The sequence below is a fragment of the Salmo salar genome, chromosome ssa15 (genome assembly GCF_905237065.1).
Source record: "Salmo salar chromosome ssa15, Ssal_v3.1, whole genome shotgun sequence".
Taxonomy (NCBI): domain Eukaryota; kingdom Metazoa; phylum Chordata; class Actinopteri; order Salmoniformes; family Salmonidae; genus Salmo; species Salmo salar.
The window spans coordinates 41,549,042-41,576,750 of NC_059456.1; the positions used below are offsets into that span (position 1 = coordinate 41,549,042).

General features: G+C 46.0%; 2 protein-coding genes across 4 annotated transcripts in view; one reads left to right on the plus strand and one right to left on the minus strand.

Annotated features, from left to right (window-relative positions):
* Positions 1-779: 779 nt before the first annotated feature.
* On the plus strand, positions 780-1,942 carry LOC106571548 (putative peptidyl-tRNA hydrolase PTRHD1). Its single transcript, XM_014144704.2, has 2 exons — positions 780-1,091; positions 1,373-1,942. Exons 1-2 carry the CDS (start codon positions 882-884, stop codon positions 1,541-1,543), a joined length of 381 nt encoding a protein of 126 aa, XP_014000179.1. The 5' UTR covers positions 780-881; the 3' UTR covers positions 1,544-1,942.
* A 339-nt stretch (positions 1,943-2,281) lies between these two features.
* The window catches only part of ncoa1 (nuclear receptor coactivator 1), a 105,365-nt gene continuing 79,937 nt past the window's right edge, over positions 2,282-27,709 (minus strand). For all 3 annotated transcript variants that reach the window (XM_014144565.2, XM_014144566.2, XM_014144567.2), the window contains 17 exons: positions 19,632-19,738; positions 18,943-19,120; positions 16,960-17,139; positions 16,499-16,600; positions 15,829-15,969; positions 15,461-15,608; positions 14,127-15,225; positions 13,252-13,627; positions 12,945-13,112; positions 12,661-12,778; positions 12,342-12,510; positions 11,768-12,049; positions 9,744-9,842; positions 8,980-9,367; positions 8,554-8,728; positions 8,072-8,252; positions 2,282-7,868 (listed from right to left, as the gene is read on the minus strand). In XM_014144565.2, the coding sequence (XP_014000040.1) occupies positions 7,701-7,868; positions 8,072-8,252; positions 8,554-8,728; positions 8,980-9,367; positions 9,744-9,842; positions 11,768-12,049; positions 12,342-12,510; positions 12,661-12,778; positions 12,945-13,112; positions 13,252-13,627; positions 14,127-15,225; positions 15,461-15,608; positions 15,829-15,969; positions 16,499-16,600; positions 16,960-17,139; positions 18,943-19,120; positions 19,632-19,738 (4,079 nt within the window). In that variant the 3' untranslated portion in view covers positions 2,282-7,700. The remainder of the gene's footprint in view (positions 7,869-8,071; positions 8,253-8,553; positions 8,729-8,979; positions 9,368-9,743; positions 9,843-11,767; positions 12,050-12,341; positions 12,511-12,660; positions 12,779-12,944; positions 13,113-13,251; positions 13,628-14,126; positions 15,226-15,460; positions 15,609-15,828; positions 15,970-16,498; positions 16,601-16,959; positions 17,140-18,942; positions 19,121-19,631; positions 19,739-27,709) is intronic.

Consider the following 27,709-nt stretch of genomic DNA (forward strand, 5'->3'; position numbering starts at 1 on the left):
GCCATGTTCTGAATTCAGTCACTGTACATTTCAAAAGTGCTGAACAAATAGTTATATTGAAGTCCGTCTTAGCTTGCTCATTAATGTCTGAATCGAAATGACGGATTGCCTCTTACCTGCTTGTCGTCCCCTTATGCCATAGTTTGTACATCTAATCTGTCAGTAGAAACCACATTTGTTTAAGCAAGTGAGCCATATCAGCTGGGTCTTTTTTAAAGGCAGTAAATGAGGCTGAATGAACTGTTTTGCTGCCAGACAAGGCTCCGCTGATAGCCAGGTGTAGCAGTGGTAAGATGTTGGGACAGCTTTATGTAGGCCCTAACAGTTTGTGGACACCGTTTGTCTCCGTTATAGTGCAATTAATGTATTGTTTAGTGTTGTGTCTTTGCTGGCATACATCCCACATTTTTGTTTTGTTTGCCCCAACAATATTTACATGCTAAAATCACCACTGGGCCTGACCCATGCCACCTCGGGATACAGGGCACTGGAGTTTGGATAGCAGTCTTTTCTTTATGGTCCTCCGCAACAGGATTCCTCCATGTGGGACTACAGGTGTCTGTGGTCCTGGCCTGGACAGATGAGGGGAACAAAAACAGGCCAACAGTTAGAGCACAATAATCTCCCTCATTAGCAGATTTGCCTGGCATAAACATCGGTTTCCTGGTCATACATGCAAAAACATGATCATTTGATAACTGGGGTATGAAAGACAAGCTGTCATACAATGCAAGCCTCTTGACATATATTTTAGATAAGGATGTGTCTCGTTCTTTGGCCATAAGGTGGCATACAGTACCTACCCGGAAGATAAATAAACCAGAATTTGAGCAAAGCCAGCGAGATTTTTAGCTGCCTAACGCCACCATTACCGACTGAAGATGGCGGCGTCAGGAACCGCAGCCCCCCGTTGCCTTGTCCAGTATATTGTAGTCCGGTCGGATCTGGTCCATACGTTGTCCTGGCCATTGGGAGCTGTTATATCGCAAGCCTGCCATGCTGCCACCGCCGCCATTCATCTTAACTACAACGATCCAGACACGCAGGAGTACTTGGCAGAATTGGACAGCATGCACAAAGTGGTACTTCAGGTAGTTGGGACTGCTAGCAAGTTTATCAACATTATACTTCTACTAGTGAACTAAATGCTAGTATTTTTCGTAGTGCGCAAACGTGTGGGCAAATTGACTCGGCACATGCGCACAGTTGGCTCATATCAAGCTTCATAAAAGTAGCCTCTCAATACAAAATAATTTGTACGTTTCTTTATGTAATGTAAATATAGTAGGATGGAAGTTATGCAGTGGTATATGATGGGATGTAGAGAAAACTAATGCTTGTGAAGTGATTCTTTCTCATCTGTGTTGGTCAGGCTCTGGACCAGGCCTCCCTGTCCAGCCTGTCTGAGACGCTGACAGAGAAGGGGGTTGCTCATAAGCTGTGGATCGAACAGCCAGAGAACGTCCCCACCTGCCTGGCCCTGAAGCCTTACCCTAAAGACACTGTACATCCTCTGCTGCGCAAGTTTAAACTGTTCAAATGACACAGAGGGACCCCTGTAACATGCATGTGGTGAATGGAGTCTGGACCATGGCTCCACACCAGTTAAGATGTTACTTTTTGGGGGGGGGGTTGACCTGTGCATCTCGGTGAGGAACCATCATTCAGTGTCTGTGCTTCAGATTCAAAAGGAAAAATCTCACTCTGATAAGCAGTGTATTATCTGTCCTAGAGTAACAGGGAGAATCACTCACTGAACCATCCATAAAATGTCCATTTAAAGAGTGGATGTCTGTCCATGTAATTTGATGTGGCCACATATCTTGTGATTCAATGAAAGGGTGAATTGGTGACAGGTTATGTAAGGTCTTTCTCTAGCTGCTGATGAGTGGAATCTCTTTACAAACATAGTAGATGCAATAAAACATTTTAATGATTCTAATTTGTGTCTTGTATTATTAGTCAGAATAAATAAATTGAGGTTGAAAGAGAATGTAGCTAGTGGCAAAGTCAATTAAGAACAAATTCTTATTTACAATGACGGCCTACACCGGCCAAACCCGGACGACGCTGGGCCAATTGTGCGCCGCCCTATAGGACTCCCAATCACGGCCAGTTGTGAAACAGCCTGGAATCGAACCAGGGTGTCTATAGTGACACCTCTAGCACTGAGATGCAGTGCCTTAGGCTGCTGCGCGACTCTGGAGCCCTAGTGACAGTAATGAAATGAAGAGTGAAGTATATAGTAATAAAATAGAGAATCAACCAACATTACATAACCTGTTTTACACGGTGCTTTTATTGCGATGTGTTGCATTCTCACATTCATGGATGTTATAGATTTGTTAGTCAAAGCATAATTTCCTTTCAAGGTCAGCATCTTCACCTTGGAAAAGCAACAGAGGGACCGAACGCACGAGGTGTATGTGTAGAAGTGTGTAAACTTTGAACTAATCCCAGTCTGAGCAGCCACATACCTCCCAAAAAACAGACAGACAAATAAGACATTTCAGTAGATGCAAAAACTGTTTGTTTTTCAGCCTACAGGGGGGACCCCCTGTAGGTACTGGACCCAGCCTGAGACTGATTGTCTACAATGTCCTAAGAAAAGGTAGGATTTATCCCAGGTATTCCACCTGGACACAGAAATAAAAACATGCATAATTCTTCCAGATACTTCATTCATATTGTCCTACACAGCTGCTCCGATGCCTCTCTAAAAACAAGTTTATACAAGTATAATAAACATAACTGGACAAAATGTGTAAAATATATATATATATATATATATATATAGATATATATAGATATATAGATAGATATATAGATATATACATATATTTATATTAATTTTACAGGGGAAAAAGTGGAACCTCGTTTCAATGAGAAATCATTGCCCTTATAAGTGGAGAGATACAAGCTTTTGAGTTCTCCAACCACAACCAACTTCAGTCTCGATAAGGCAGCACTTACAATACTTGACAAACATCATCAGCAAACAGTTGCTCCAATAATCTAACAGTTGAGAGGTAATATCTGTGTAGGGTAGAGTGCAGTACTCTTATCTAAGGATGTTACTTCTGTATTAGACAGTATGTGATAAGGTGGTGAAGAAATGCAAAAGGTATAGCAGTAAACGTATGTAGGGCTGTTACTGCTTGGTAGGTAATACTAAGCCTAGAAACATATAGAATAGAACTGATGCTACACTATACAGCAGAGTACAATAATTGCAGGGAGCATAGCTGAGGGGGAATGTTTTGAACAGTTGAAGCTGCTGCAAGACAAGACGTATGAGTGTAAGCGAGTTAGTTAGCTGATGGCCGAGGGAAGGGGCAGTGGATCACCTGAAGAAGATACGCATAGTTTAGATTGAGGATCTGTGGCAGAGAGAACTGAAACTACATAGATTAGTAGTAGAGAAAGTACACTTCTCTTTAGTCATCATATTGATGGGCTATACAACCAAGTTCTTTGTTTTTAAGAACCTGAGAAATGACTAGGATTACTAAAGAAAAGTCAAATCAATATTTTACTTTCTAATACATTCAGGGGATTTCCTTTTTTTCTTCCTAATCGTGAAATAGTAATCTGATTTGAACAGTATTCATGATGGCCTGTTTCCTCTTAATAATTCTGATATAAAGTGCAAAACTAGATTGTATTTCTTGCAAATTCCTGGAATATTTAGATATTTAGTAAAAAAGTCATGTAAAATACAGCAAACTTGTTTTATAAAGGTAAAGATAAGAAAATCCTCATTAACATTATCATCAAACAGCGAGGAGCAGTCCTCTATGCAGAAAATATATACAAGAGGCACCTCAAATTTGGTATAAAGTATTCAGCTAAATATTTTTTAATGAGATTCAGTTGATAGATCAGACAATTATCAACACTAGTTTAAGTAAAAAAAAAAAAAAAAAAGTTAGGTTGTTTCTTTTCCTTTTCTTCAAGAAACTAATGACTGAAAATACCATGATTTAAATAATTGATTCAGATTCTAGTGTGGCTTTGAATACTTAAATTAGTGTAAAATAAATGCTTTTCGCTAAGGTGCATAGCTAGCTGTTGCAACGTTCTCTCTTCCTGTAAACAATGACAGCACGTCAGGCCATACAATACTTTTTACATCTTTGCTAGGAGTCAATGGCAACAGCGAGAATAAGTTTCTAACTGATCATACTTTGGGAAATTCCAAAGAATACAAGTTACATAAAAATACTATCGCTGATAGGTCACTTGTCAGTATCTTAGGACAAAACGTGTCGAAAAGGAAATAAAGGACAAACAGGCAAAGCACAAACGACCACAAATTAGTAATGTGGTCAAAGAGGAGCTACTACGTATAGGTATGAGACTACTTCATTTTAGAAAATTTAACAAACGCTACATTTTGTCTCATCCAATTGCATGAGGCTTGCATATGATATGAATTAAACATCTTGAAGCTTTGGTCATTACTTCTGAAAATGCTAAAAACTACATCAGGCAATCTACAAAAGCCCACTTAACTACCGAAGCGATGCTTCTCAGAATCCAAGGTTCCACTTTCTCAGATCTGTTTAAACTTTGTGATAACAGGTAAATTAAATAATATGGCCTTTTTAAATTAACCCGTACAAAAAGCCAATCCATGCTGCTTCTCTCTCAGTAAAATCACATTCAGCAGTCGCTAAACCATTCTCTCACATAAAGAGCAATCTGAACAACACCCACAGGAAAACTTGCAGGTATCTAAAAAGAAGAAGAAATCAAATCAGGACATAATCGGTTTCCATCTTAAACACCAGATATACAGTATTAATCACATACATACACACACTCAGTCATATACATCAAAATGAAACAATTTAAAATAAAATGGAAGCGAGTAGTTAATACCACAAACTTGGAGCACTACATTTTGTTGATTCTGAACAAATACATATTCACATTGTCTGTTATATACATGTTAACATGTTGAAGAACCAGTTCAAATATTTACCTTGTACCTGTACTGAATGGACTGTCTTCGCCATTGAGCAGGTCTTGCTTAAAATAATGTCTGTTTGTTAATGAGCGTTGTCTAATGGTGCTTTGAATTTGGCATATTATATCCCAAATGCTAAACAGTTGATATTAACAGATCGGATTAACTTCCACATTTGATGCAGTTCTATTACCACTATCCATACAGAAATGCCTGCTCCTCAACGAGGAGCAAAGGCTGGAGAGAATGTGAAGAAGATGAAGAAAAAAAACACGTTATCCTTTGTAATACTTCTGTGAGTGTGAAACCTTTAGCTGGTACCCCATATAGTACACGTATACTGAAAACAAATGAAATCCTTCCACAAACATTCTGTTATTAATTTGTGTTTCTTACGTGTGTTTTGTAAAGTGTATGTTTATTTACATGAACCAAACAGTGGCTGAGGAATGGCTTTAACCTTGATAAATACGAACTGTTAACCCACGGCCCGTTCAAATACAAAAGAAAAATGTAACATTATCAGAAGAGAAAGAAACTGAAAAACCTCATTTAATTATATATGCAATAGGGTAAAAGCAAAGCAACATTTTAAGTGTCTTAAAATACACAGGAACAATTGGTATGTAAAATCAAGGTTTATTTGTTTCACAAATGTTTTTTTTTCTGTAAAAGTATTCAAATTGGAAATTGTTACCAGCTTTTCATGTCAACTGTAATCGACATCACACGAAATGATCCCATTTCCAGGTTGAATTTGAGTTTGAGTTGTATGGTGAGGATGCCTGAGCCACTGTTTGGGTACAGTATAACGCACACGCACACAGACGCCATTGAAACTGTACATAAAGTGATTCACAAATCCTAGAACATCATAGAACAGTTTGAGTTGGTGTTCAGTTTGAGGTCTCAGGAGGAGGATGGTGATCATGCATGCTATTTCAACTGATCATCCCTAACCCTCCTCGGTTATTAGCTGTGCTCGGGTAATGTTGCACACCTTGTGAAATACCTTGTATATACACAGCAGTGAGACATCTAGTTGGATAATAACAGTTATCCTTTAGAAAGCCTTGTTAATCAGAAATACAGGTACCCGGGATAGAGCAGAGAAGCCAAAGTAGACTTGATTTTTCATTATCATTACAACGTCGCAAAACATTTATTTTGTCTCTTCAATTATGGTTATTGCTTGTTAATAGGTTCTTGTTTACCCCTATAAAAACATTGTGTTTGTTGGCAGGACTTTATGTGAATGAATGTGTATAGTAAATATCAACAGAGGTTAGCGCTGATAGACAGTGTCTGACTGGGCAACAGTAGGTCACATGAGCAGTCAAAAAGAGCTGTAGTGTGCGGCCAGTGGAGTGACATCATCACGGGCAGAGTCGGAGGAGAGAGAGAGAGAGAGAGCTGTGTTTCCAAGACAACACCCCATTCAACATCCATCACTTCTTAGTGAGGAAATTCTACGGTTACTAGCTACAACATATTCATGTCATTGTGTGATATTGATAATCCATTCCTGTTTGTTTTGAGGTTAATTTAAGGATATTGAAACATTCAATGGGATGCCAAAAGAGCAGAGCTAGCCATTTCTAAATCAATCGCAAAAATTCTTATACCAAGATTTTCTTTTTTCACATCACAGAATACAGAGACAGTTTCCCCACCACAACAACATTTAGCAGTGTTACATTTTCATAATGCCAAATGTCGCCTTAAAACATAACTGACATCTTAGACTCCGCAATTTTTTTTAAAGGGGGAAAAAACCTGCAATGAATCGCAATGTATAGTTTGAGCTCAAAATGACAGTTGCTTTTTAGAGTAATTCAATTACGCTTTTGAACGGAAAGTAGATAGTGTGAATTCATCTCATCTTTGCTGGACAATACTACCCAGCTGCAAGGTTTTACATGGAAAAACAACACTGATAGGCCAAAGAGAACCCATTGTGGCTCGTATTCACAGATGCTGGGGAGAAAAATGTGTAGGACAGACAGTTAGTTTGACAGTCAGGTAGTTTGAAAATGCCCTCCCAGGAAAGACAGTGTTGCCAACTGAACAGAGCAGAGCAGTCTCCCATCCCATCCTGGCCGTGATGCTTGTTGTCCTGACGACGCAGATGACGAGAACAGAAAAACAAAAACGAGAGCTGGGAACTTCCTCCCATCAGGCACTGCAGTGGAGAGAGCCAGTCAGTCACAGATCCAGCTGAAACTGAGCTTTCCATTGCAGAGGTTAAAAACCTAACATTCTTAAAACGTTGTCCCCACAACATCGCCCCACCTGCCCCGCGCGAGGCAAAAAGGCGAGACGACGGATTAACCACCCAAAGCTGAGCTCAGCTGCACGCTGCTCGCACTCCCAAAACGTACTGCTGCGACGGCCTGATGGAACGGGCCAATAAGAAACCAGGTCATCGTTTGACGACCGCGACGACTTGGCAAAACGGGAACCTGATTCCTTTCTCAGAACAGGAAGCAGACTTTTAGTTGAAAGTAGGTAACCAGGAATGAGTGCTGAACGATCGTTGCGGTCTTACGGTTCGGGCTGAGGCTGTCAAACAGGTAGACAGACATGCTGTAACCTGGACCTCAGTCTCCCTCCCAGGGCCTTCCTAACCGGTCCAGCAGGTAGCTGTCTAAAACCAAAGGTGAAAAAGAAAAGAGGTTGTGGTGGTCTATGGAGAACCTTTCCGCTGGCAGGCAGCTGAGCTGAGGAGTCACTCTGTGAGGAGCTGCTGGAGGAGGCTCTTCTGCTGGGACTGGCTGCTCTGAGGCCCCTGGGGGCCTTTCTGGGGGCCTATGGACCCCGGCTGGTTTAGGTAGGAGTCGCTGCCTACCAGGTTCACCGTACACTGGACGTCGGCAAACACTTGAACCTGCTGTACCTGATGAGGAGAGGAGGGAGAGAGGACATCAGTGGAGAAAGGAGGGAGAAGAACAGAAGGAAATGAAAGTGGTAGGAGAGAGCCTTAGTGAAATGGTTCACCACAACAGTTTTGGTCAAATGGCAGCTTGGATGGTCTGTTGCTGCTTTTCTACTCGACGACTTCTAAGTTGCGGCGGCTGACTTCAGGTGTGGCACCCTCACCTGATCGTTACACATGGAGTTGCCAAGGTTACTGTTGCCCAGGCCAACGGGTGGTCCCATGGGTGGTAGTGAGCCCACACCCCCTGAGCCTCCTGCCATTGACACGGTGATACTCATGTTGTTGTAGACCCCCTGTTGCCCAAAGGCCTGGGGCGTCGTCTGACCAGACTGGCTGAATAAGCTGACACACAAGACAGAAATCAAAGTCATGATACCAGTGGTTTTATGTACACTCCTCTTTCAGCTGCTATATCTGGTCATTATAACTACTAAGACAATATATAGACTTCAAAGAATGAACCACATCTGGTATAATGTTACATAAGCTCTTGTTAGAAAGAATTCTCTAAGAAACAAACAGGTAATTATTATGTAATAATGATGTAGTAACCATCTGACCGTGTCATTTCTATGTAGATGCCAAGTCAATAATGGGCTATGCAATTTACACGTTTACACAGGCATGGCTCTGGCCACCTCACCTGCTGCCGCCCATGCCAGCTTGCTGCCAATTCTTCATGTCAGGTGACTGGTACCCAGGAGGGGGCTGGGCCTGCTGGAGCAGAGGACTCTGGGAGGTGGAGTTCTGAGGGGACAGCAAGGGGCTGGTGGGGCTGAGCTCTAGAGGGAACGAGGGGTCTCCTTGCTGGACCATACCTTTGAGGAAAAGGACAGAAAGATAGTGTTAGAACATTCTAGAGTCTAAACAATTTTTATATTGATATTTGTCAGCAGCACTGTATTCCATTTTCTATGGATCCTGTCTGCAAACTTCTTTATATCACATTTTGATATTGACAATGTCAGCACATTGTACTGACAATTCCTGATGTTTTCGAGACAGAACCACCAACCAGACATAATCTAACAGTGATTATGGTGGATACCTAGGTAGCCTAGTCACTCACCTGGTCCTCCAAACTGCTGGAAGAGCCCAGGCTGGACCGCCGAGTTCACCACCCCCCCAAACTGTCCCTGCATCCCACTCATCATGGCTGAATGGTTGCCCATGGGGCCCAGGCCCGACAGCTTGGGGTCCAGGGGCCCTCCCATGGGATTGAAGAGGCTGGGAGAGCTGGGTGGGTTTCCTGACATTGGGCTGTAGCCTGGAGGGTAGCTAAACTGTTGTTGCTGTGTCAGCGGTCCTTTTTGTCCCCTGGTGGCCCCAATAGGCCCCCCGTTCCCCATGCCTTGCCTCATCAACATGACCTTCTGCTGCAGGAGCTGCCTCTGGCGGTGCTGGAAGCTGTAGAGCTCCCGCTGCCTCTGGGCCAGCATCTGGGCATTTAGAGGAGGCTGCAGGGAGAGAGAGAGAGAGAGGATAGGGGACTTATAGGAGACACCTTCTGTCCGCAAAACAGCCCTCACAACATTCATGCATAGATTCCCAAATGACCTATACCATTTGAAATAGACCGGAAGGTACTTCCTTCAGAGAGAGGGAGATGGACGGACAGAGAAGAGAATCAGGCACTTTGTTTTTGTGCCAATAACTCAGTATAACTAGCTATGATGCTTAGGACTTACTCAATACACACCATGCCGAAAGAGAGAGAGAAACAGAGTAAGAGAAAAGGATTGGAGACAGAGAAAAACAATTACGAGAACAAGAGAGAGAAGGAAGCGTGAGGACAGGATTGATGGTGATTGTGAGTTCCCCAGAAACACTCACCTGTGAGGGTATATGAGGCTGCTGCACTCCCTGACGCATCCCCATGGCAACGTGAGCTCCCCCTGGGAACTGGCTCATGGCAGCCAGCCTGTTCTGCAGCTGGCAGAGAGAGAGCGAGAGGGGAGTGAGTCACACGACTGATAGAGGAGAGGAGGGAGGGAGTGGAGAAACAATAGAGGGAGGAGAGGAGGAAGGGAGTGGACTAAGTGAAGAAATGATAGAGACGAGAGAGGAGGAGTGAGAGCAAATAGAAGGAAAAGACGGGATTGAGATTTAAAAAAATGGGACTGATGAGTGAAAAGTGTGTGAAAGAAAAAGCTCATGAGAAGAGAACTGATAGAAAGGAAACGGGAGATGGGAACTCAACATCTGATCAGGAGACGTGTGTTAAAGACTAATAAAGAGGACCAGGAATGAGAACAAAGGAGTTGTGCTGAAATCCAGATTCTTAATATCCTTTACTTTGCCATGAGGTCTTTTAAATCAACATGAACAGCTAGCAGAAGAAGCACTAAAGTCCTAATAATAATATGCAGAGACTGCTGTGTGGGAACCGTGAGTAAGAGCAGCATGTATGAGGGGAGCGGGATGGAGAGACCTTGAAGGAAGAAAAAAAAAGAAAAAGGGAGAGATGTGAGCCACGTTTGTGTGGGAGCAGGCTGACAACACATCAGGAGGTCTCTCTCTCTCTCTGTGTGTGTGTGAACGGAGTTACATATAGAGCAAAAAGGATAATAAACAATCAATCCCAGTGAATATACAGCACATACAGTACTCTCCTACCATAGATGGGCTTGTAGCAGCCATTTAGTTCCCATGTGTTTGTTCTGCTGTACCATAATGGAGCATCGGAGGTTCTCTTCCTCACATGACCATCCATTTCACCACGCTAGCTAGCTCTGCATAGCCACACAACACAATGGCACATTAACACAATGCAGGGCTGCCCGGGTTGGGCAGGAGGGAGATTTACTATTGCCAAGCCAGTGTTTAACAAGTGCTGGCTCTGACTAGGATTAAAAGGCAACGCTGCGTGATACAGGCTTCATTAACGTAAACAAGGCCTGTTAAAACTCACCTCCCTCCTGTGTAGAAGAGAGGAGGGAATCAACTACGCCCACGTTAGAAAGATGGACCAGGGGAGTGGGCCAGCCTGGGTAGGTAACTCTGTTCCTCTTGAGCAGCGGTGTCATGGTTTAATTCATATTTAACAAAAAATATAAACCCAACATGTAAATTGTTGGTCCAATGTTTCATGAGCTGAAATAAAATATCCCAGAAATGTTGTGCAGAAATGTGTTTATATCCCTGTTAGTGAGCATTTCTTCTTTGCCAAGGTAATCCATTCACCTGACAGGTGTAACATATCAAGAAGCTGATTAAACAGCATGAACATTACACAGGTGCACCTTGTGCTGGGGACAATAAAAGGCCACTCTAAAATTTGCAGTTTTGTCACACAACAGAATGCCACAGACATCTCAAGTTTTGAGGGAGCGTGCAATTGGCATGCTGTCTGCAGGAATGTCCATCAGAGCTGCAAGAAAATGTAATGTTCCTTTCTCTACCATGTGGAGGTCCTGGGCTGCCTCCAACGTCGTTTTAGAGAAGTACGTCTAACCGGCCTCAAAACCGCAGACCACGTGTAACCACGTCAGCCCAGGACCTTCACATCCGGTTTTTCACCTGCGGGCTCGTCTGAAACCAGCTACCCGGACAGCTGATGAAACTGAGGAGTATTTCTACATTTTTACATTTACATTTTAGTCATTTAGCAGACGCTCTTATCCAGAGCGACTTACAGTAATAAAGCCCCTTTGAGGGGAAAACTCATTCTGATTGGCTGCGCCCATGCCCATTCATTTCAAATGACTGATTTCCTTATATGAAATGTAACTCAGTAAAATCGTTGAAATGGTTGCGTTTATATTTTTGTTCAGTATAGTTTAATCTGGTGTGTTAGTGCTGGGTTGGAACAAAAGTCTGCAATCCCTAATGTACCCGCTCTGCCCAGCCCATCCTACCTGCTGTGGGCCCTGCAGCCTCTGTTGCAGCTGTAACCTCAGCTGGTTGGGCGGCAGTCGGAGCTGGTTGGCAACGCCAGGCGCTCTACCCATGCCCCCGGGGAAGGCCCCCCTGGGTGCCCCGAAGACCCCCATACCCTGCCCCATCTCTGGAGGGAACTGGGCAGGGGAGCCAGTGCTGAACTGAGAGGGGTAGCCAGGCAGCTTGGGATCCATGGAGATGGGGGTGGCGGCAGGGGGCTGGGAGGGAAACCGTTGAGGGGTGGGGTCAAAGCAGCCGCCCTAGGGAGAGGAATGGATAGGGTCAATACTGGGTTAATTACAGTCCAACAAACTCTCCAGGACCAAACGAATCATTACGTGAAGCATGTATTGATGATTGCACTACTGTACTGGAGAGTAACGATTCTGTGGTGCTTTGGACAGGAATTTAAATTCCCTCTATATTTAGCTCTCATTCTGCTCTGCAGTGTAGTAGAATCAGGTTGTATGACAGTGCCTGTCCTCTTATATAGATAACACTTGAAAAAGGCTAACGTAATCTACTATCATTCTCCTCCTCCTGTGATCTCACCTGCACCAGCTTGTCGATGCCCAGAGCTCGGTCCAGCTCTGCCAGCTCGCTCTCGTCCGTCCCACTCAGGAAGGACACCAGCTGGTCCAGGAGGGCCTTCTCATCGTTACGACCCTCTGGGGTGGTGGGGGGGCACAGCAGCTGGTCCAGTGGGCACGGGACACACTGCCTGCTCCACACACAGGGGGAGTCAGGAACATGGGAGTCTGTGCATTCAATGTAAGGATGTGGAAGGTTTGGTTCTGTGTGCGTGTGAATTGGAATGTGAGCAATGAGGAATGTATGTGTCTCTGTGTCCACAAAGAAGTACTGTACTCACTCCTGAGGGGAGGCCAGAGAGGCTTGCACGGGGTTTCCTATGCCTCCATCAAAGGACAGAGAGTCAGTCAGGGCCAGGGGCCGGAACTGCTGAGAGTCCGTCTCCATCTTAGACAACCCTGAAGGGCAGCACACACAACTCTTAATGAACCCCCATGAAACAAACAACTTACACATAGATTCCATATTATTCTGTAATCATTGTGTAATTTCCAACTATTTTCAGAAATGCCCTATAGATATTTAACTGAGGATTGTTTGACATGAGCATATTCTAGTTCATACCGGTGTTGGAGTTGAACGAGTTCATGGGTCCAGGCTCTGTGTAGGGGCTGCTGCTGTCTTTCGGTGTCTGGAAGGGCTCCCCTTGTCCCTGTCCCTGGCTTGGGGTGGTGGGGCTGCAGAAGTCAAAGTGTGACTGGTTCTGCAGGCTGGAGGAGCCATCCGTGAGCCCTGCACAGACACAAACAGACACACGGTCAGGATCAGTCCTTTCCTGGGTGGCTACGCGGAAAATGAAGACAGGCAGCAGACAGTGGGGTGACCCACTATGGTGACCCCTCACCCTTGACCCCCCTAATCCCAGCTGTACCTTGGCTTGGTGTTCCGGGAGGCTCCCTCTTCACGCTCATGGCTCTGGGAACGTTGGCCTCGCTGGGCTGGAGTAGGGTAGGGGATTGAAGCTGGTTCTGGGGTTGGAGATGGGTAGGGGACTGGAGAGGGGACTGAAGAGGGTTCTGAGGCTGGACCTGAGTAGGGGACTGAAGTTGGGGTTGAGGTTGGGAGGGGGACTGAAGCCGAGGCTGTGGAGGTGACTGGAGCCGAGGTTGAGGTTGGGTCTGGTGGCTATGGGACGACAGGGCCTGAGGGTCACCCTTCTCCTCGCTGCCCTGCTTGGCCCCAGCGGGGCCCCTGAGGGTGGGCAGCAGCTGGCTGAGAGGGTCCAGGTCAGCAGGTCCACTGGGGAACTAAGAGAGAGGGAGCAGGGCAAAGAATGAAAGGACGGGAAGGGGGGAGACAGGGACAGGGAGAGAAAGCAAAGGTCAAAGAACTTCAAAGTCTGCCGCTGGAAACTCTGTGCTGGGGAGAGACAAAGTCCTAGAGGGGCCACAAATGAACACAACTAGCTCCTGATATAAGAGGGCAGTGAGGGAGTGTTACTATGCGCTCAACGTAAATAGAACAAATACAGCAGCGAATCACATGCTCCCTTTAGAAGGCAGCAACAGCATGCACTCAGGCAGCCCGCCAGCAAGGCACTCTCACGTTCCAGACACTGTGACAACCACAACAACAGGGATATCCAGAGTTACATATCCAAAGTCCCCAACCCTAAAACCTAACCCTATTCCTAACCTTAACCCCAAACTTAAACTGTCTGAAAGTTCAGCATGTCTGGGACGTGATCTTGCCAACTCTGGATACTACTGGCACTGTGTATGAGGGGAGTAGGGCTGCAGACAATACCGGGTCTCTGGGCGGCCTGCTGTCTGCAGGGCTGGGTTTGGGTTTGGGGCTGGCGCAGGCTGCAGCACAGGGTGTAGTGTCCCCGGTGGCCCTCTTCTCAGTCTTGACCCGGACCGTCTGCAGGCTGAGAGCGGCCGGAGGGGGCAGGTCTCTCAGGTCCTTCTCATCCGTGTCCAGGAGGAAGCGCAGCAGCTGGTGGTCCTGGGGGGTGGTGGGGGGTCCGTTGGGGTTGGCGGTGGCAGGGCTGGCAGGAGGCTCCTTCTTGATCTCAGACTCCTTGCCGTTGCTGCCCTCGGCTGGGCTGCTGTCCTGCAGGAGGCGGTGGAGGATCTTGTGGCGCTCCGTCAGCGTGCTGTGGGAGGCCGGGCACTGAGGGGTGGAGGTGGGTGTGTTGGGGTGGGTGTTAGGAGCGGTGTTGTTGGGGTCCCCAGGCGGCCCCACTCTGCCATTGTCCAGGAGCTGGTTGAGTTTGGGGTTACCCCCCAGGTACTCTCCTCCCCCACCTCCTCCTTTTCCCTCAGGGGGCTTGGCGGGGGGAGGGCGCGTTGGGGAGCTGGTGGGGGTGCTGGCCTTCCTCTGAGGTAGAGGGGAGGGCAGAGAGAAACCCAGGGGGGTCCCTGCTCCACCGTCCCCACCAGAGTGGTGCCGGCTGAGGATTCCACCGCCCCCGCCACCACCTCCACCTCCTAAGGCCCCTGCCGGAGAGTGCAGACCAGGGGTGGAAGGGGAGAAGGGGTTCCCTGGGACGCGCGGGCTGCCGCCCAGCCCCGGGCTGCCCCTGGGGGGCCTGGGCGACATGAATGAGGTAGGGATGGCTGTGAGGGGACTGCCCAAGGGTGAGGGGCTGTTGACCTGCTGAGGACACAACCGGTTGGGCGTCAGGTACCCTGCTGAATGGCTGGTGGGTGTGGTGGGGGCGGTGGTGCCGGAGCTGTTTCCGTTGTTGAGATGGAGGCTCGAGGTAGGGCCTGGGGCTTGGCTGGCCTCGATGCCCGCGGGTAGGGCAGAGGAACGGGAGGGGTGGGAGGGAGCAGGGCTCCCATGGGTCAGTAGAAGGCTGGAGTTAGTGTTTTCCTGAGAGCTAGCAGTGTTGTGTTCCCTACAAGAGAAGGAAAACATGAGCAAAACATCAGCTGGGTGAGAGAAATATTCGGGAAAAAGTATTGTTTGTTTATATCATTGGCACAAAAACACATTCCCATCAGCCAATACTATCCTATAAAATTCCTACCCTTGCAACCATCGTTGATTGGCAATAAAGTAATCAATTCTACTTGTTCCACATGACCTGCCAGTGTGTGTGTTCTCCGTGCCTGCACGGTTGTGTGTGTTACCTGTCAATAGTGTGAATGCCCATGATGAAGGGCTGAACGTCGGATTTGGGGGGGCAGCAGAACTTGCAGCGGGTCTGAGCGCTGAGGGGGGTCCCGTCGCTCAGGTTGAACTGGTAAAGAGGGCTGATGGCCGTGCCATGGGTCATCACTGGTAACACGCACATGCACAAACAACAATTGGCCTACTTATCATTGTGGCTTACTTTTAAGGAGAAAAAACATATATGTTTTTGCAATGGTACCACACTGTACTTTGTTATTACAGTTTCATTATTGAGAAATGTGCAGAAAGTTTCTTTCCCCTCTCCCTTCCTCTCCCCCCTACTCTTCCTCATCCTCCACTTCTTTCCCCCTCCCCCTCTCCTCACCCTCGTGGAGCAGCTTCTTGGCGTGGGAGGGATCTTTCCCCTGTGGCTGGAAGAATGCGTAGATGCACTTCCTGACCAGGTCCTCCCAGCCTGGTCGCCCCGTCGCCCGCAGAGCACTGGTCTCTATGGAGATGATTTTCCCTGGAGATAAACAGACACACACACACACAAAACACACATCTGTAACCAGAGATACTGAGGCTCGGTGATGAAACCCAGATGGAGTTACATTATGAGGTCAGACTTAGAGCTCCACAATGATACAAAATACATATTGTTTTTTGCCACATTGTGGACCACTCAAAGTGAGTTTTGAGACACTCAGATGTAAATGGCGGTAGTAGTGAGAGCTGAAACGCTGTCCTTTTCTTTCCTCTCTAGGTAGGTTTACCAACAAGTCTGTTTATTGTGCAACACTCTAGTTAGTCCACCTTCTGGAGCAACACTCTCTAGTTAGTCCACCTTCTGGAGCAACACTCTCTAGTTAGTCCACCTTCTGGAGCAAGACTCTCTATTTAGTCCACCTTCTGGAGCAAGACTCTCTATTTAGTCCACCTTCTGGCACAAAAAGAAAGCTCTCTAATCCACACATTGGAGTGTGTGTGTGTATGGAGTGTTTGTGTGCCAACAGCAGTTGCGAGGTAAAAGGTGAGAGGTCAGGGGTTAATACCTGTGGGATCCTGTTTGGTGATGAAGGACTCAGTGCTGATAGCGGGGAGCTGCTGGGGGCGGGGCATCCGACAGGCTATGCAGATCAGGCAGGTCTGCAGGTCTGGGCAGAACACCAATCAAAGGTCAGAGTTAAGACTGACAGGTGTGTGTGTGTTGTGTGACTGTGTGTGTTCGTCGTAATACGCAGGGCGTCACTGTGTCGAACTCTATCCCTCCAATATGGCTCAGGGCTAGCTAGGAGGACAAGGTAAAGACCAGCGTTCTCATGTCGCTGCTGCACCTTTTTCAATGTGTATGTAAACGTCTGTGTGCAGAAGTGGCATGTATCTGTATGTCTGTGTGTTTATGTGTTCATGTGTATATATGTATGCATCTGTGAGTGTACATGTGTGTGTGTGTGTGTGTGTGTGTGTGTGTGTGTGTGTGTGTGTGTGTGTGTGTGTGTGTGTGTGTACTCACCATCTCCCTCGTCCTGCATGGCTTTGGGCTGGGAGACAGTAAAGCACTGCATGATGTCGTACTGCTGCCGTGCCTCCTGGTTCTCTGAGTCCACCTCGTCAGGGGGCCTCTTCAGCATCCGGCAGTTAAACGTGTGACTGTTCCTCCGGCCCTGCTCCTGGGGCCACGGCACCCCGTTGACTACACACACGCAAGTAATGGTATAGACACACACACAAATCATTAGGAATGGGGACACAGAGACAGGTAAACCAATGCGTGTGTGATGTAATAATAATGGCTTGAAAAGAGACAGGAATGACATATGGGGTAGAGAGACAGATACAAAATATATACAATATAGACAAGAGAAGAGGGGGGAGAGAATAAGCAAGACAGAAAACAGTAGTGAGTGACCACGTTTACATGTGCACAGTATTCCGGATAGTTGCTAATGTCCTGCTTAAATTCTCATTCGGGAGAAGCTGTTTACATGCACCTTTGATATCCCGCTCTAGAGTATCCCTGTAGGCATGAATAAACAGAATATTACTCATTTAAATTCCTATGGGTTAAATGGAATAGTAACTGAAATCAGGACTGTTGGCATATAACCGCTCACGTGTAACGCTGCGTGATAACCTTTACTATTAACTCCTGCAGAATTATGCATTTATTGCAGTAAAACGATACAATATATACTTTTGTCTCAGGAACAGGAGTGGAGAAATATGATTTCTTTCTTTCAGCATCTCTTGAGAAAATGCAAATGTGCGTGTAATGTGTTATCTTTGACACTGTTATGCAAGCAGACGGTATTTTAACCATACACAACTAGCAGCCAAGACCAACTGAAGTCTTTTCAGAAACGTTTTCTCAGCTCTTCATTTCCTTAAAACCAGTCAAACTGATGACATTTGGACATTTTGCACAGGTTCAATCTTTCCACTGTTTTGGAGTTATTGCGTTTTCCTCCCGGTCCCTAAACGAAACAGACAACTTTACCGGTGTTAACTAGATTACTAATGCATTCATTCTATCAACGTAAGACATTATTCTGGTAAGCACTACTTTATTTAGTCTTCTGGGGCAACAAGTTATGACAGAAGAGAAGCTGCTTATATCTAACTATAGTTGGCAAACAAATGGCCTACCAAATGTCGGAAATTATAAGCAGAAACTTAATTTGAATTATAGTAAATGAATTATAGTAGGCTAAATTATTATGGTGGATTGAACTGTTTGAAGTGATATGTTTGACAGTCAGATGAAAACACCATCACACAACACCGATGATATGCAAAACTGAGCCTGCGCAGACCACAAAAACAACAATAAACAGGATACGATTTTTACACCCCACAGTATCCCGTCTTAGATCAGCACGTCCCAGGCATCTTATCTGGGTTTCTCTTAACTGGGATACAAGCTTTTTAGGGTTATTGTAAACGGGATATGACGTTTATATGCGTCAACTCAAAAACAGAATACTTAATAATAACGGGATATTGGTGTGCATGTAAATGTGGTCACTATGTAGTGAGAGTTTAAGCTGAAGACAGGCAGGTAGATAGTAGCTAGTTGACCTGTTCATCTCTGCTTACAACCCATCCTGTCTGGCCTGGCCTATATAGAGAGGAATTACTAGGGGCTTCACGGGACACAGACCCTTTCATGTCTCCTGGTTACTATGCTCTTATAGCTGTCACGTGATCTGGCTGCTTCATACTGCATGATACCATGCCTATAGTAGAGATTCCTCTCTTACCTCCTCTCCATCCTCTTTGTCTTTCTCTCTTACCCGTCTTCCCTCTATCATGTTCTTCTTCATCTCCTTTCCTTCCTCATCTCCTTTCTCTTGTCCTTGTCACACTGCTCGACTTCCTCTTCTCTTCCTTTCTACTTCTCTCTATTCCTCTGTCTGATTCCTCCCCCTCTCTCTCGCCCTCCTCTCCTTCCTTCACCATCCTCTCGTCACGTCCCCTCCCCTCCTGTCATCCTCACCGAGGCTCTTGGGCAGCAAGTTGCGGATGAACTCATTGTGGTCTCCCACGTGGAGGATGCTGTACACGCTGGAGGTCATCAGCTCTTCCTGGGCGTAACCTAGGTAACCCGTCACATTCTCTGACACAAACACGATCCGGCCCTCACGGTTGACCACAAAGAAGAAGCCGTCCAGGGCCTGGCCCGAAACAGAGGGAGGGACAAAAGAGGAGTGAAACAGACACCTCCGGAGGAAGGGGAACACACAAAGAGAGCAGGGGGACTTCAGCCTTTCTCTCTCTCTCACAGCCCCAGCCTCAGCCAGGGGGAAAGTGTGCCAGGAACTAACGTGGAAAGCATAATGACACTGGGCCTGGGAACCATACAGAGTCACTGAATCACTCTGGACAAAACAGAGAAAATACTGAAGACAGAGAGATTAGAACAAAATTGCAGTTGTCCCCGAAAATTGCATTTTTACCCCAAAAATATCCACAACAAACTTTATGTAAATTTACTGTGAGCAGATGCACTGTAATTACTATGCATTCATTTACTAATGAGCAACCAAAAATATGATTATATTTTAATGAAAGAGTACCTGTGCTTAGAAAGCAGCATGACTAAATGATCCAATCAATGGATAAGTGGATACTTCCTGTGTCTGTCACTGAAATTCAAATTCCACCAAGCTTTATTGTTTCACTCACCTCGAGCAGCAGCGGCCCCAGAGCCTCTTTCTCCACCATGCCCTGACTACTGGACGAAATGTCGCTCCTCTGCACCTTGTCCTCTGGTGATATTAGAGACGCTTTCTCTGCAGGGGACAAACACAGAGATCTTAGGAACAGTTCCAAAAAAAGGGGGACTGAACTTGGGGTGATCAGCCATCGCTAGCACGCACGTTTAGTCTTCTTTATTTTACTGACATCAAACATTATACAGGCATTATGCAATTACATAGCAATTCTAAGTAATAACTCTTAAATAGCTTGTTACATAAGTTATTCCCCTCATAATGACTGTATTTCATACAGAATAATGAACATTGTGGACTTCTGCTGAATTGTGTTCTGATGACATCAGCCCCGATCAAAGGGTTAGGGGGAATCAACGCAGCCCTTGACTACAGCATATTGTAAATCTACTGTACTGTTACTGTACAGCAGCAGAAGCCAACAACTGGAAGTTTGAGTGAAACAGCCTGTTTATTCTGGCATGGACACCAACGAACACTGCTTTGAGGAGTACTTATAATTAAACCATGTACTGTAGATGCATATCCAATGTCAAAAACTCTTAAAAAGCTATTCAACAATGACCCAAATCTCTTCTTGGACCTGGTGTATTGATCTTACAGTTTCAGTCAAGGTTGTAAGAGAGTGATGAGGAGAGTGGGAGGGAGGGAACCATGGAGGAGGAGAGAGAGGAATAGTGGATCTGTGGATTGTCCAGTGATAAATGTTGTTTCTCTTCCTGATCAATGAGCTGATGAGGTTCTGGCGGGGACATAGAGAGAGACAGTGATCTGAGAGATGATGATTGGTGTCTGAGGCCAGCAGGGTAGAATACAGTACTGAGCTGGATCAGACAGACAGAGACAGAGACAGAGAGACAGAGAGAGAGAGAGAGCGAGAGAGCGAGAGAGAGAGAGAGAGAGATAGATAGATATGCCAGACTATCCATCACAGGACATTACTATACTGTAGGCCTGACTCCTCCTCTCCTCACTCCCTGGGCTCATTGCCATGGTAGCAGTCTTGGCCTGGTCTTTGACCCCTGAACTAGTCACACAGAAGGTCACGATGGGAGGGATGTCAGCACACAGAGCTCACTATACTGACCTGTCCCCACCAAGTAAGCAAACAACCAAGAGCTGGAAGAGAGGCCAGGGAAGAGATGAGAGGATAAAGAGATACTATAAAGAGAGGAAGGAGAAGGAGAGGAAAAGAGGAAGAGAGAAACAGAGGTACTTTCCCTTTATCCCCGACTGGTCTCTCTTCTCCTGGGAGAAAAAAAAAACTGAAGAGTGTATATTTATCAAGCACGGTCTGGCTGGTGGCCAGGTCTTAAAATAAGGGTGGCGAGTGAGCACATCACTGTGAATTACACTCGGTATTCCAGGAGGCCAAGAAATGAAACCAAAAACACAAAGCCGTGATTAGGTTATTGACAAAACAACCAGGGCTGGGTGAGGACTTTACGGCCTGGGACATTAATATCCTGCAGCGGGCCTGCCTGTTGGGACACTGCTGTATCACTAGATAGCTACTGTACCACTGTTTAAACCAGAGCAGGGTTATAATAATAATAAGATGTTCAACAACTGCACATATTAAGTTTGCAAATGCATACTGAAATGTATATTTACAAGGCAATTCCATTTGTTTGGAATTGGTCTGGCTTCGAGACGTGTGTATTTTTCTCCTGTTGAGGATGTGATTTTCTTCCCTAAAATACATAGCTAAGTAACACATACAGATGTAAGATCTTAATTTGATCACCCTGTTGCAGGACTTTCTTGCATTTAGGAATTATTTTACTTATAATGTATTTGAGGTTTAAAGGGTTAAGTAGCATAAATGTAACCACATGTAACATATAGATTTGCATTAGTATACACTCCAAAAGTACCAATTCAAAGTCCCAATTTTTTTGTTATTACATAAAACCGATCAGAATTCCGCAAGTCATGTCGGAAAATGTTTTTCCCGGGGTGTGATGTAATATGGGCATGCCAGCCTATTCCCTATAATCTAAACTCCAACAGAAATAAATTAAAATGTATAACTTCAAATGAATCCAAATTGTTTGCACTCATGTCTACTGGTTTCAACTTACAAGCAAATACTTGATGAATGTATTGTTACATATCAACTTGCAAGGTTGCTAGCCAACTGGCCCGCTAACTTTAGCCCTACCAGTCTGCTAACATTACGCTAGCACAGCATAAGTCATATAATGTTATTAATAAATGTTACCTATATGCAGTTATCTCAGCCAGCCAGTTAACGTTAGCTATTTAGCCAACTAGCTATTAGCCTAGCCAACCACCAAGCCAAAGCCCAACAACTGGAAACCAGCTAGAACACAACTAACAAAACAACTAAAACATAACCGCAGATGAAAAGCAAAGCGAAGGCCTCCAGAGTGGCGCAGTGGTCTAAGGCACTGCATCGCAGTGCTAGCTGTGCCACTATTTATTTATTTTATTTAACCTTTATTTAACCAGGTAGGCAAGTTGAGAACAAGTTCTCATTTACAACTGCGACCTGGCCAAGATAAAGCAAAGCAGTTCGACACATATAACAACACAGAGTTACACATGGAGTAAAACAAACATACAGTCAATAATACAGTACAAAAATAAGCCTATATACAATGTGAGCAAATGAGGTGAGATAAGGGAGGTAAAGGCAATAAATAGGCCATGGTGGCGAAGTAAATACAATATAGCAATTAAAACACTGGAATGGTAGATTTGACAGTAGATGAGTGTGCAAAGTAGAAATACTGGGGTGCAAAGGAGCAAAACAAATAAATAAATAAATACAGCAGGGGAAGAGGGAGTTGTTTGGGCTATCTATAGATGGGCTATGTACAGGTGCAGTGATCTGTGAGCTGCTCTGACAGCTGGTGCTTAAAGCTAGTGAGGGAGATAAGTGTTTCCAGTTTCAGAGATTTTTGTAGTTCGTTCCAGTCATTGGCAGCAGAGAACTGGAAGGAGAGGCGGCCAAAGGAGGAATTGGCTTTGGGGGTGACAAGTGAGATATACCTGCTGGAACACGTGCTACGGGTGGGTGCAGCTATGGTGACCAGCGAGCAGAGATAAGGCGGGACATTACCTAGCAGGGTCTTGTAGATGACCTGGAGCCAGTGGATTTGGCGACAAGTATGAAGCGAGGGCCAGCCAACGAGAGCGTACAGGTCGCAGTGGTGGGTAGTATATGGGGCTTTGGTGACAAAACGGATGGCACTATGATAGACTGCATCCAATTTGTTGAGTAGGGTATTGGAGGCTATTTTGTAAATGACATCACCAAAGTCGAGGATCGGTAAGATGGTCAGTTTTACGAGGGTATGTTTGGCAGCATGAGTGAAGGATGCTTTGTTGCGAAATAGGAAGCCAATTCTAGATTTAACTTTGGATTGGAGATGTTTTATGTGAGTCTGGAAGGAGAGTTTACAGTCTCTCCTTACCTCAACCTAGGTATTTGTAGTTGTCCACATATTCTAAGTCAGAACCGTCCAGAGTTGTGATGCTGGACGGGCGGGCAGGTGCAGGCAGCGATCGGTTGAAGAGCATGCATTTAGTTTTACTTGTATTTAAGGGCAGTTGTGGGCCACGGAAGGAGAGTTGTATGGCATTGAAGCTCATCTGGAGGGTTGTTAACACAGTGTCCAAAGAAGGGCCAGAAGTACACAGAATGGTGTCGTCTGCGTAGAGGTGGATCAGAGACTCACCAGCAGCAAGACTGACATCATTGATATATACAGAGAAGAGAGTCGGCCCAAGAATTGAACCCTGCGGCACCCCCATAGAGACTGCCAGAGGCCGGACAACAGGCCCTCAGATTTGACACACTGAATTCTGTCGGAGAAGTAGTTGGTGAACCAGTCGAGGCAATCATTCGAGAAACCAAGGCTGTTGAGTCTGCCGATGAGGATGTGGCGATTGACAGAGTCGAAAGCCTTGGCCAGGTCAATGAATACGGCTGCACAGTACTGTTTCTTATCGATGGCGGTTAAGATATCGTTTAAGACCTTGAGCGTGGCTGAGGTTCACCTATGACTAGCTCTGAAACCAGATTGCATAGCGGAGAAGGTACGGTGGGATTCGAAATGGTCGGTGATCTGTTTGTTAACTTGGCTTTCGAAGACCTTAGAAAGACAGGGTAGGATAGATATAGGTCTGTAGCAGTTTGGGTCAAGAGTGTCCCGCCCTTTGAAGAAGGGGATGACCGCAGCTGCTTTCCAATCTTTGGGAATCTCAGATGACACGAAAGAGAGGTTGAACAGGCTAGTAATAGGGGTTGCAACAATTTCGGCAGATCATTTTAGAAAGAAAGGGTCCAGATTGTCTAGCCCGGCTGATTTGTGGGGGTAGGGGTGGCCTCAGTGCAGTGGGCAGCTGGGAGGAGGTGCTCTTATTCTCCATGGATTTTACAATGTCCCAGAACCTTTTTGAGTTTGTGATGCAGGAAGCAAATTCCTGCTTGAAAAAGCTAGCCTTGGCTTTTCTAACTGCCTGTGTATATTGGTTTCTAACTTCCCTAAAAAGTTGCATTTCACGGGGGCTGTTCAATGCTAATGCAGAACGCCACAGGATGTTTTTGTGTTGGTTAAGGGCAGTCAGGTCTGGAGAGAACCAAGGGCTATACAGTGAGGGGAAAAAGTATTTGATCCCCTACTGATTTTGTACGTTCCCCACTGACAAAGAAATGATCAGTCTATAATTTTAATGGTAGGTTTATTTGAACAGTGAGAGACAGAAAAACAACAACAAAAATCCAGAAAAACGCATGTCAAAAATTTTATGAATTGATTTACATTTTAATAAGGGAAATAAGTATTTGACCCCTCTGCAAAACATGACTTAGTACTTGGTGGCAAAACCCTTGTTGGCAATCACAGAGGTCAGACGTTTCTTGTAGCAAATGTACAAAATCAGCAAGGGATCAAATACTTTTTTCCCTCACTGTATCTGTTCCTAGTTCTACATTTCTTGAATGGGGCATGGTTATTTAAGATGGTGAGGAAGGCATTTAAAAAAAAATAACCAGGCATCCTTTACTGACGTGATGAGGTCGATATCCTTCCAGGATACCCGGGCCAGGTCGATTAGAAAGGCCTGCTCGCTGAAGTGTTACAGGGAGCGTTTGATAGTGATGAGTGGAGGTCATTTGACCGCTGACCCATTTCGGATGCAGGCAATCAGGCAGTGATCACTGAGATCTTTGTTGGAAACAGCAGAGGTGTATTTAGAGGGCAAGTTGGTTAGGATGATATCTATGAGGGTGCCTGTGTTTACGGCATTGGGGTTGTACCTGGTAGGTTCATTGATAATTTGTGTGAGATTGAGGACATCAAGCTTAGATTGTAGGATGGCCGGGGTGTTAAGTATGTCACAGTTTAGGTCGCCTAGCAGCACAAGCTCTGAAGATAGATGGGGGGCAATCAGTTCACATATGGTATCCAGAGCACAGCTGGGGCAGAGGGTGGTCTATAGCAGGCGGCAACGGTGAGAGACTTGTTTTTAGAGAGGTGTATTTTTACAAGTAGAAGTTCAAATGGTTTGGGTGCAGACCTGGATAGTAGGACAGAACTCTGCAGGCTATCTCTGCAGTAGATTGCAACACCGCCCCCTTTGGCCGTTCTATCTTGTCTGAAAATGTTGTAGTTAGGGATGGAGATTTCAGAGTTATTGGTGGTCTTCCTAAGCCAGGATTCAGACACGGCTAAGACATCAGAGTGTGCTAAAGCAGTGAATAAAACAAACTTAGGGAGGAGGCTTCTAATGTTAACATGCATGAAACCAAGGCTTTTACGATTACAGAAGTCATCAAGAGAGAGCGCCTGGGGAATAGGAGTGGAGCTAGGCACTGCAGGGCCTGGATTCACCTCTACATCGCCAGAGGAACAGAGGAGGAGTAGGATAAGGGTACGGCTAAAAGCCACGAGAATTGGATGTCTAGGACGTCCGGAACAGAGAGTAAAAGGAGCAGGTTTCTGGGGGCGATAAAATAGATTCAAGGTATAGTGTACAGACAAAGGTATGGTAGGATGTGAATACAGTGGAGGTAAACCTAGGCATTGAGTGATGATGAAAGAGATATTGTCTCGAGAAACATCATTGAAACCAGGTGATGTCATCGCATGTGTGGGTGGTGGAACTGAAGGGTTGGATAAGGTATAATGAGCAGGGCTAGAGGCTCTACAGTGAAATAAGACAATAAACACTAACCAGAACAGCAATGGACAAGGCATATTGACATTAAGGAGAGGCATGCTTAGCCGAGTGATCATAAGGGTCCAGTGAGTAGTGAGGTTGGTTGGGGTCACGGCGATTCAGACAGCTAGCCGAGCCATGGGTAGCAAGCTAGCAGAAGATGGAGGTCTGTTTTTAGCCACCACACTAGAGAACCTGGTTTGAGTCCAGGCTCTGTCGCAGCCGGCTGCGACTGGGAGACCCATGGGGCGGTGCACAATTGGCCCAGTGTCATCCGGGTTAGGGGAGGGTTTGGCCGGCAGGGATGTTCCTGTCCCATCTCGCACTAGTGACTCCTGTGGCGGGCCGGGCGCAATGCTTCCACCGACACATTGGTGCGGCTTGCTTCCAGGTTAAGCGGGCGTTGTGTCAAGAAGCAGTGCGGCTTGGCTGGGTTGTGTTTCAGGGGATGCACGGCTCTCGACCTTCGCCTCTCCCGAGTCCATACGGGAGTTGCAGAGATGGGACAGGACTGTAACTACCAATTGGATACCATGAAATTGGGGAGAAAAATGGGTAAAAAAATAAAGAATAATAAAAAAAAGCTAAACAAGAGCTGACACTTACAGATAGATGGCTGGGGCCCATCCGATGAGTTAGCTACCAATGCGGGGGGAAGGCGGGGGCTTCACCAGGCCAAGGGAGAGACAGTGAGGGAAATACACAAGCTATAGCAAGAAAAATCCAGCTAGCACTGAGCCAAGGAACTTACAAAACTCTCGTAGCCTACTTCACAGAGAGCATGCCAAAACAAAAATGAGAACAGACAAGGTACTACACTAATAGAGCAAGCAGGTATGATTTTTTTCTTTCGTTTTTAGCCCACGGCAAGAAGGCACTAGAGCCTGCCATGCTTACGGGTTGCCAGTAGATAACACAGCCAAAGTCTATGACGAGCATGAGGATGCTATTTCCACTTGGAAATTTCAGACTTGATTTTCCCTCACGAAAAATGTATTAACCCCTACAAAAATGCCCATTTATTATAATCCACATAATAATTCACATTTCCTGATGATGCAGGACTATTTTCCTGCTGTAGCAAACTGGCTCAAATTAAGATCCTACATCTGTATGGTGTCTTCGGAGAGGCCAGGGTCTGTCCTTGTCTACCTTAGGATCAGATAGGAGAGGGGTGAAAGGGGAAGTGGAGGGACAGAGAAGGGGAGAGTGGTGGAAAGAGGTGAAAGAGGGGAGAGTTGCAAGAGAGTTGCAAGAGAGAGATGTGAGAGAGACACAGAAGAGGGGAGTGCAGGCCTAGGGAGAGGGGGAGAGGAGGAGGGGCGAGCAGAGCAGTGTGTGTTCCTGTTTCTCTCTGTGTAGCAAGCGTAGGGGAAAGGGAAGCTGGGCTTTGCAAGAGGCCCTCTTGCACAAGGTCAAGGGGCAGGGAGCTCAGCCATTGGCTGCTTTCTCACACGCCCAACTCCCCACCCCCCCTACATCTGTATGGTGTCTTCGGAGAGGCCAGGGTCTGTCCTTGTCCATCTTAGGATCAGATAGGAGAGGGGTGAAAGGGGAAGTGGAGGGACAAAGAAGGGGAGAGAGGGACAGAGAGGGGGCAAGAGGTGAAAGAGGGGAGAGTTGTGAGAGAGACACAGAAGATGGGAGTGCAGGCCTAGGGAGAGGGGGAGAGGAGGAGGGGTGAGCAGAGCAGTGTGTGTTCCTGTTTCTCTGTGTAGCAAGCGTAGAGGAAAGGGAAGCTGGGCTTTGCAAGAGGCCCTCTTGCACAAGGTCAAGGGGCAGGGAGCTCAGCCATTCGCTGCTTTCTCACACGCCCAACCCCCTCCCCTACCCCGCCTG

Bases quoted from the DNA above. Each gene is read 5' to 3' on its own strand.
- LOC106571548 (XM_014144704.2), top strand. From the start codon at position 882: ATGGCGGCGTCAGGAACCGCAGCCCCCCGTTGCCTTGTCCAGTATATT. The intron at 1,092-1,372 runs GTAGTTGGGACT...TGTGTTGGTCAG, and splicing joins TGCACAAAGTGGTACTTCAG to GCTCTGGACCAGGCCTCCCT.